The sequence below is a fragment of the Lampetra fluviatilis genome, unplaced genomic scaffold (genome assembly GCF_964198595.1).
Source record: "Lampetra fluviatilis unplaced genomic scaffold, kcLamFluv1.1 SCAFFOLD_228, whole genome shotgun sequence".
Lineage (NCBI taxonomy): Eukaryota > Metazoa > Chordata > Hyperoartia > Petromyzontiformes > Petromyzontidae > Lampetra > Lampetra fluviatilis.
Window position 1 is genome coordinate 112,501 of NW_027620608.1, and position 10,000 is coordinate 122,500.

Below are 10,000 nucleotides of genomic sequence, written 5' to 3' on the forward strand. Positions count from 1 at the left end.
CTGCCCGGTGCCTTCCCTGGTCTCAGACTCCGGATCGCCCTCAGTACTTCCTCAACAGCTGGTACCTCAGCCAGCCACTCACAGGGGGTGACCTCTTCCAATATTTGAGGCACCGCAGCCTCAGCAGGGTTATCCCCACTTTGTGCCATGATGTTTTCCTGGCTGAGAGATTTTCCCTCCCCCAGGACCTCACAGAAATGCTCAGCAAATCTGCAAACCAGTTCCTGGGGGTCGGAGATTGGATCACCGTTTTTTCCTCTAATGATGGTAATAGGTGTGGCGCTGCAGGTTACTTTTTTGATGGAGTTAAATAGTGATTTGTGATCGCGGGCCACTGAGGCAGACTCCATCTCCTCAGCAACCCGCGACCACCACCCATCCTTACAGCGCCTTACGGCTCTCCGAACCTCCGAGCGAAGGCTGCGGTAAACCTCCTCATTCTCTGACGTGGGATGCTGTAGGCGATGAGAGTGGGCCTGTCGCTTTTTCTCAATTAACCTGAACACCTCCTCCGTCAGCCAGGGTTCTCGGGGAGGTCTGGACCGCGTACCCAAAGCAGCCATTGCAGCTGCATGAGTCACAGTCTTAAACCTCGCCCATTTACCCTCGACATCAGGTGGAGTGGGGGACGATGCCAACCCCAGCTGCAAGCGATGATGAAATTCTCGCTTGCAACTTTCATCAGCTAACTTAGACCAGGCCACTTTTGGTTGGAATGGGATCCTGGGTGTACACCCACCACCGGAGTGGAAGAATGGCAGGCGCATCTTACAGATGACTAGTCGATGGTCAGAGGGCAGATCCGCTCCACGGTAGGTCCTGGTGTCAAGGACATGGGCTCGCATCCGCTGGTCCGTCACTATGTAGTCCAGCAGATGTTCTTGCTTGGACCCGGCATGCATCCATGATGTTGTGTGGATGCGCCGATGCCGGAAGAGCGTGTTGGTAATTACAAGCCCATGGGCTGCACAAAAATCTAGCAGCCTCCTACCGTTATTATTGAGCTGATCTGGCCCATGCCTTCCAATCACTCCAGACCAGGTGCCAGCATCATGACCAACTCGGGCATTGAAGTCACCCAACAAGATGACTCTGTCCCGAGTGGCCACTTTAGCCAGCACCTGTGACAGGAGGTCATAGAAAGCGTCCGACTCATCGGCTTTGCCTGCATCCCTCCACGGATGTTCGTCTTCGGTGGGGGCATAAGTAACCACGACCACCACTCCTCGCCTCTGGTTGATGGGAAGGCGAGCCCAAAGTATCCTGGGGCTTACAGCTTCCCACACCTCACCGCCACGCTCCCACGCCCCCTTCATTCTTTTGTTCAGAAGAAGAGCCACACCCTGTTGTTTGGCAGTCTCCTGCCCCGAGTAGAGGACTGTCCACCCCTCATGGTGGCAGGAGCCAGAACCGGTCCACCGGACCTCCTGAATGCCACAGAGATCCAGGCGGTACCGGTCCAGCTCCCGACAGAGGAGTGGCAGCCTCTCCTCCGCAGTGAGCGTTCGAACATTCCACGTGGCCATCCGCAATGGTTTTTCGTTGTTTCTGGAGAAGCCCCGAGGGTTAAAATTCAATCTCCTGGCTCCGCCAAATGGGGTTTGGCCAGGAGACGTCATAGAAGCCTGACCCCCCGGGGCCTCCGGCACAAGCTTATTAATTACAGGTTTATGTTTAATTCGTAGTTTAGTGGTGGTTAATTGAAGGTGGAGGGGTTACCAGCCCCTCGCACCCGTCCAGAGCCCCCGTTTAGCCACTGTGGTGGTCACAGACGCCATGAGGGGAGAGGCCAATGGGCATTGGCCCTCCCCCCACAGCACTGCCCACGACAGTGTTGCCCGTCCGGCACCGCGAGGAGGTAGGAGGTTGTTTTGCCGGACTACACACACAATGACACACACACAGTGACACACACAGTGATATACAGTGACAGAGACAAAGATTCCCCGTATAGCCTTAACAGACTGTAGGGGCAAGTGCTGTTAGCGAGCACCTATGAAGACCGGCACGGCACACGAGGGGGTGGGTGGCCAGCACCACGCCCGGCCGCCTTTGTCTCCCCAGTGGCGATGATTACACATCGCACCAGGTACTCATTTGAGGCTGAGGCGACCTAGGGGAGGCCCAAGACCGGTTCAGATAATCGTTACTGGGTTTTGGCCGTGAGCGGGAATCGAACCCGGGTCGCCAGGTTCGTAGCGCAGCGTAGCGCTAACCACTACACCCACCGCTCCCCACCACCTTCACCATCATGAAGGTCCTTAATGATCGTGAGCAGAGGGTCAGGGACTCCGAAAGCACGAAGAACAACCCAGAGCCCAGGCCTACTGATGGTATCATAGGCCTTGACCAGGTCAATAAAGCAGAGATGTAGGTCTTGTTGAAATTCCCTACACCTCTGCTGTAGCAGACGGACAGAAAATATGGCATCTGTGCAGGACCGCCCTTTCCTGAAACCGCATTAGGGCTCCGCAAGCCTCTCCTCAGCGTGCCTGGCAAGGCGATGTTGAATAATCCTTGCCAGGACCTTGAGGAGTGAGATGCCCCTGTAATTGTTACAGTCTGTGCGGTCCCCTTTCTTAAAGAGGGGGACCACCAGGGCATCCTTCCAGTCCTGCGGAACCCGTCCAGTGGTCCAGACTGTTGTTATGATGTCATGTAGGGCAGTCTGTGCACAAACGCCACCCTCCCTCAGCATTTCGCTTGGGAGATCATTGCCTGCATCCCTCCACGGATGTTCATCTTCGGTGGGGGCATAAGTAACCACGACCACCACTCCTCACCTCCGGTTGATGGGAAGGCGAGCCCAAAGTAGCCTGGGGCTTACAGCTTCCCACACCTCACCGCCACGCTCCCACGCCCCCTTCATTATTTTGTTCAGAAGAAGAGCCACTCCCTGTTGTTTGGCAGTCTCCTGCCCCGAGTAGAGGACTGTCCACCCCTCATGGTGGCAGGAGCCAGAGCCGGTCCACCGGACCTCCTGAATACCGCAGAGATCCAGGCGGTACCGGTCCAGCTCCCGACAGAGGAGTGGCAGCCTCTCATCCCCAGTGAGTGTTCGAACATTCCACGTGGCCATCCGTAATGGTTTTATGATGTTTCTGGAGGAGCCCCGAGGTTAAAGATTCAATCTCCTGGCTCCGCCAAATGGGGTTTGGCCAGGAGACGTCATAGACGCCTGTCCCCCCGGGGCCTCCGGCACAAGCTTGTTCATTACATTTTTTGGTCGTAGTTTAGTGGCAGTTAATTGATATACACACACAGACACACACACTCATGCACAGTGATACACACAGTGACACACACACGCACAGTGACACACACAATGATACACACAGACACACACAGACATAGACACACACACACACAGCCCGCATGGGCCAGGGGTCATGAGGATGAGGAGTGGTATGTGCGTGTGTGTGTGTGGTACGTGTGTGTGGTACGTGTGTGTGTGTGTGTGGTGTGTGTGTGGTGTGTGTGTGGTGTGTGTGTGGTGTGAGTGGTGTGTGTGTGTGGTATGTGAGTGGTACGTGTGAGTGTGTGTGGTGTGTGTGTGGTGTGTGTGTGGTGTGTGTGTGGTGTGTGTGTGGTGTGAGTGGTGTGTGTGTGTGGTACGTGTGTGTGGTACGTGTGTGTGTGTGTGTGGTGTGTGTGTGGTGTGTGTGTGGTGTGTGTGTGGTGTGTGTGTGGTGTGAGTGGTGTGTGTGTGTGGTACGTGTGTGTGGTACGTGTGTGTGTGTGTGTGGTGTGTGTGTGGTGTGTGTGTGGTGTGTGTGTGGTGTGTGTGTGGTGTGAGTGGTGTGTGTGTGTGGTACGTGTGTGTGGTGTGTGTGTGTGTGGTACGTGTGTGTGTGTGGTACGTATGTGTGTGTGTGTGGTACGTGTGTGTGTGTGGAACGTGAGTTTGTGGTACGTGTGTGTGTGTGGCGTGTGTGGTGTGTGCGAGTGGTACGTGTGTGTGTGTGGTGTGTGTGTGTGGTGTGTGTGGTACGTGTGTGTGGTGTGTGTGTGGTGTGTGTGTGGTACGTGTGTGGTACGTGTGTGTGGTACGTGTGTGGTACGTGTGTGTGGTACGTGTGTGTGGTGCGTGTGTGTGGTACGTGTGTGTGTGGTACGTGTGTGTGGTACGTGTGTGTGGTATGTGTGTGTGGTACGTGTGTGTGGTGCGTGTGTGTGTGGTGTGTGTGTGGTACGTGTGTGTGGTGTGTGTGTGGTACGTGTGTGTGTGGTACGTGTGTGTGGTACGTGTGTGTGGTGCGTGTGTGTGTGGTGTGTGTGTGGTACGTGTGTGTGTGGTACGTGTGTGTGTGGTGTGTGTGGTATGTGTGGTGTGTGTGTGTGGTGTGTGTGTGGTACGTGTGTGTGGTACGTGTGTGTGGTGCGTGTGTGTGTGGTGTGTGTGTGGTACGTGTGTGTGTGGTACGTGTGTGTGTGGTACGTGTGTGTGGTGCGTGTGTGTGGTGCGTGTGTGTGGTGTGTGTGTGTGTGGTACGTGTGTGTGGTACGTGTGTGTGGTGCGTGTGTGTGTGGTACGTGTGTGTGGTACGTGTGTGTGTGGTGTGTGTGTGGTGCGTGTGTGTGTGGTACGTGTGTGTGTGGTACGTGTGTGTGGTACGTGTGTGTGTGGTGTGTGTGTGGTACGTGTGTGTGTGGTACGTGTGTGTGGTACGTGTGTGTGTGGTACGTGTGTGTGGTACGTGTGTGTGGTACGTGTGTGTGTGGTACGTGTGTGTGTGGTGTGTGTGTGGTACGTGTGTGTGGTGTGTGTGGTGTGAGTGGTGTGTGTGTGTGTGTGTGTGGTACGTGTGTGTGTGGTGCGTGTGTGTGGTGTGTGTGGTGTGTGTGGTATGTGTGGTGTGTGTGTGTGTGTGTGTGGTACGTGTGTGTGTGGTACGTGTGTGTGGTACGTGTGTGTGTGGTGTGTGTGTGGTACGTGTGTGTGGTACGTGTGTGTGGTGTGTGTGGTATGTGTGGTGTGTGTGTGTGGTACGTGTGTGTGTGGTACGTGTGTGTGGTACGTGTGTGTGTGTGAGTGATACGTGTGTGTGTGTGTGGTGTGTGTGTGGTGTGTGTGGTGTGTGTGTGTGTGGTATGTGAGTGGTACGTGTGTGTGTGTGTGTGTGGTGTGTGTGTGGTGTGTGAGTGGTGTGTGTGGTGTGTGTGTGGTGTGTGTGTGGTGTGAGTGGTGTGTGTGTGTGGTATGTGAGTGGTACGTGTGTGTGTGTGTGTGGTACGTGTGTGTGTGGTACGTGCGTGTGTGTGAGTGGTGTGTGTGTGTGGTACGTGTGTGTGGTACGTGTGTGTGTGGAACGTGAGTGTGTGGTACGTGTGTGTGGTGTGCGTGTGTGTGGTACGTGTGTGTGTGGTACGTATGTGTGTGTGTGTGTGTGTGTGGTACGTGTGTGTGTGGTACGTGTGTGTGTGGTACGTATGTGTGTGTGTGTGTGGTACGTGTGTGTGTGTGGAACGTGAGTTTGTGGTACGTGTGTGTGGTACGTGTGTGTGTGTGGCGTGTGTGTAGTGTGTGTGTGTGGTGTGTGTGTGCGAGTGGTGTGTGTGTGAGTGGTGTGTGTGCGAGTGGTACGTGTGTGTGTGGTGCGTGTGTGTGTGGTAAGTGTGTGTGTGGTACGTGTGTGTGGTACGTGTGTGTGTGGTACGTGTGTGTGTGTGTGGTACGTGTGTGTGTGGTACGTGTGTGTGTGGTACGTGTGTGTGGTGCGTGTGTGTGTGGTATGTGTGGTGTGTGTGTGGTACGTGTGTGTGGTACGTGTGTGTGTGGTACGTGTGTGTGTGTGTGGTACGTGTGTGTGTGGTACGTGTGTGTGTGGTACGTGTGTGTGGTGCGTGTGTGTGTGGTATGTGTGGTGTGTGTGTGGTACGTGTGTGTGTGTGTGGTGTGTGTGTGGTACGTGTGTGTGTGGTACGTGTGTGTGTGGTACGTGTGTGTGGTGCGTGTGTGTGTGGTATGTGTGGTGTGTGTGTGGTACGTGTGTGTGTGTGTGGTGTGTGTGTGGTACGTGTGTGTGTGGTACATGTGTGTGTGGTATGTGTGTGTGTGGTACGTGTGTGTGTGGTGTGTGTGTGGTACGTGTGTGTGGTGTGTGTGTGAGTGGTATGTGTGTGTGTGGTACGTGTGTAAGTGTGGTACGTGTGTGTGGTGTGTGAGTGGTGTGTGAGTGGTACGTGCGTGAGTGGTACGTGTGTCTGGTATGTGTGTGTGAGTGGTGTGTGTGTGGTACGTGTGTGGTACGTGTGTGTGTGGTGTGTGTGTGGTGTGTGAGTGGTACGTGTGTCTGGTATGTGTGTGTGAGTGGTGTGTGTGTGGTACGTGTGTGTGTGGTACGTGTGTGTGTGTGTGGTGCGTGTGTGTGGTACGTGTGTGTGTGGTATGTGTGAGCGTGTGGTACGTGTGTGTGGTACGTGTGTGTGGTGCGTGTGTGTGTGGTATGTGTGGTGTGTGTGTGGTACGTGTGTGTGTGGTGTGTGTGTGGTACGTGTGTGTGTGGTACATGTGTGTGTGGTATGTGTGTGTGTGGTACGTGTGTGTGTGGTGTGTGTGTGGTACGTGTGTGTGGTGTGTGTGTGAGTGGTATGTGTGTGTGTGGTACGTGTGTAAGTGTGGTACGTGTGTGTGGTGTGTGAGTGGTGTGTGAGTGGTACGTGCGTGAGTGGTACGTGTGTCTGGTATGTGTGTGTGAGTGGTGTGTGTGTGGTACGTGTGTGGTACGTGTGTGTGTGGTGTGTGTGTGGTGTGTGAGTGGTACGTGTGTCTGGTATGTGTGTGTGAGTGGTGTGTGTGTGGTACGTGTGTGTGTGGTACGTGTGTGTGTGTGTGGTGCGTGTGTGTGGTACGTGTGTGTGTGGTATGTGTGAGCGTGTGGTACGTGTGTGTGGTACGTGTGTGTGTGTGTGTGGTACGTGTGTGTGTGGTATGTGTGAGCGTGTGGTACGTGTGTGTGGTACGTGTGTGTGTGGTACATGTGTGTGTGTGTGGTGTGTGTGTGTGTGGTGTGGTGTGTGTGGTGTGTGTGTGGTGTGTGTGAGTGGTACGTGTGAGTGTGTGTGTGGTATGTGTGTGCGAGTGGTACGTGTGAGTGGTGTGTGTGTGTGTGGTACGTGTGTGTGTGTGTGTGGTATGTGTGAGTGGTACCTGTGAGTGTGTGTGTGGTATGTGTGAGTGTGTGTGTGGTATGTGTGTGCGAGTGGTACGTGTGAGTGGTACCTGCGAAGATGCACCCAGCTGACCACATGTCGATGGATGTGGAGTAGAGCTTAGCCCCAAACAGCACGTCGGGTGGTCGGTACCACAGTGTCACCACCTACACACAGACACACACACACACACACGCAGACACACACAGACACACACACACAGACACACACACACACACAGACACACACAGACACACACAGACACACACAGACACACACACAGACACACACACAGACAGACACACACACACAGACAGACACACACACAGACACACACGCACACACACAGACACACACACACACACAGACACACACACACACACACACACTGACACACACACACGCAGAAACACACACACACACACGCACACACACAGACACACAGACACACACAGACACAGACACAATGACAGGTACCACAGCGTCACCACCTACCCCACGTGTACACACACACACACATGTACACACACACACTCGAACACTCCCCCACACACACACGTGCACACACCCACACAGAAGTATCCACACGCCTACACACACAAACACACACACATACACACATACACCCACACACACCCAAGCACACACGTACACACACATACACCCACGCACACACATACACACACACCCCCACACACCCACGCTCACACACACACACACACCCACACACACCCCCAAACACACACACCCCCACACACCCACGCTCACACACGCACACACACCCCCACACCCGCACACACACCCCCACACCCCCACACACACCCCCACGCACACACACAGACCCCCACACACACCCAAGCGCACACGTACACACACATACACCCACGCACACACACACACACACCCCCACACACACCCCCACACACCCACGCTCACACACACACACACACACCCCCACACACTCCCACACACCCACGCAGACCCCCACACACACCCAAGCGCACATGTACACACACATACACACATACACACGCGCACACACACACACACCCCCACACACACACCCCCACACACCCACGCTCACACACACACACACCCCCACACACACACACCCCCACACACCCCCACGCATACACACACCCCCACACACCCCCACGCACACACACACACACCCCCACACACACCCCCACACACCCCCACGCACACACACACACACACACCCCCACACACACACCCCCATGCACACACACACCCCCACACACACCCCCACACACCCCCACGCACACACACCCCCACACACACCCCCGCACACACGCACACACACACCCACCCCCACGCACACACACACACACCCCCACACACACCCCCGCACACACCCCCACGCACACACACACACACCCCCGCACACACCCCCACGCACACACACACACACCCCCCCACACACACACAGACACCCACGCACCTCTGCTGAGTAGCATCTCACTGGGATCCCGAATGCCCTCGCCAGCCCAAAGTCGGCCAACTTGAGCTCTCCATTCTGTGGCAGGGCACACACAGATACACACACACACAGACACACACAGACACACACACAGACACACACACACAGACACACACACACAGACACACAGACACACACACAGACAACAACAACCGCCATTCGCCACTAAGTGGCGGTGACGTCACCACGACACACACAGACACACACACAGACACACACACAGACACACACACAGACACACAGACACACACACACACACACAGACACAGACACACACACAGACACACACACAGACACACAGACACACACACAGACACACACAAAGACAGGCAAAGGTCCCCTGTGTAGACTGCCTGGCCGGGTGGGGAAAGTGTCGTGAGTGAGTAGCACCTCTATCACACGACACGTGGTGGTGGTTGTGGTGGTGGTTGTGGTGGTTGTGGTGGTGGTTGTGGTGGTTGTGATAGTGGTAGTGGTGGTGGTGGTTGTTGTGGTGGTGGTAGTGGTGGTGGTGGTTGTGATAGTGGTGGTGGTAGTGGTGGTGGTAGTAGTGATGGTAGTGGTGGTTGTGATAGTGGTGGTGGTGGTGGTAGTAGTGGTTGTGGTGGTGGTAGTGGTGGTGGTGGTTGTGATAGTGGTGGTGGTAGTAGTGGTGGTGGTAGTGGTAGTGATAGTAGTGGTGGTGGTGGTTGTGGTGGTGGTAGTGGTGGTGGTGGTTGTGATAGTGGTAGTGGTGGTTGTGGTGGTAGTGGTGGTAGTGGTGGTTGTGGTGGTAGTGGTGGTAGTGGTGGTTGTGATAGTGGTGGTGGTGGTAGTGGTGGTAGTGGTGGTTGTGGTGGTAGTGGTGGTAGTGGTGGTTGTGATAGTAGTGGTGGTGGTAGTGGTGGTAGTAGTTGTGGTAGTGGTGGTGATAGTGGTAATGATAGTAGTGGTAGTGGTGGTAGTGGTGGTAGTGGTAGTGGTGGTGGTAGTGGTAGTGGTGGTAGTGGTGGTTGTGGTGGTAGTAGTAGTGGTAGTAGTGGTGGTGATAGTGGTGGTAGTGGTGGTTGCGGTGGTGGTAGTAGGGGTAGTGGTGGTAGTAGTGGTGGTTGTCGTTGTAGTGGTGGTAGTGGTGGTGGTGGTGCCCACCCTGTTGATGAGCAGGTTCTGGGGCTTGAGGTCTCTGTGCAGCACATTGCGGCTGTGGCAGAACGCGAGGCCCTTGAGCAGCTGGTACATGAAGGACTGTACACACCAACATCAACAACATCAACAACATCAACATCAACACCATCAACATCAACATCAACACCAACATCACCATCAACAACATCAACACCAACATCACCACCACCAACACCAACATCA

The 10,000-nt window shown here is 54.8% G+C and overlaps 1 protein-coding gene across 1 annotated transcript in view; it reads right to left on the reverse strand.

Moving 5' to 3' along the window:
- The window catches only part of LOC144954138 (cyclin-dependent kinase 5-like), a 34,342-nt gene that overhangs the window by 10,387 nt on the left and 13,955 nt on the right, over positions 1-10,000 (reverse strand). Inside the window, 3 exon segments of the mRNA XM_078884700.1 lie at positions 7,223-7,319; positions 8,615-8,689; positions 9,782-9,877. Of these exon segments, the coding sequence (XP_078740826.1) occupies positions 7,223-7,319; positions 8,615-8,689; positions 9,782-9,877 (268 nt within the window).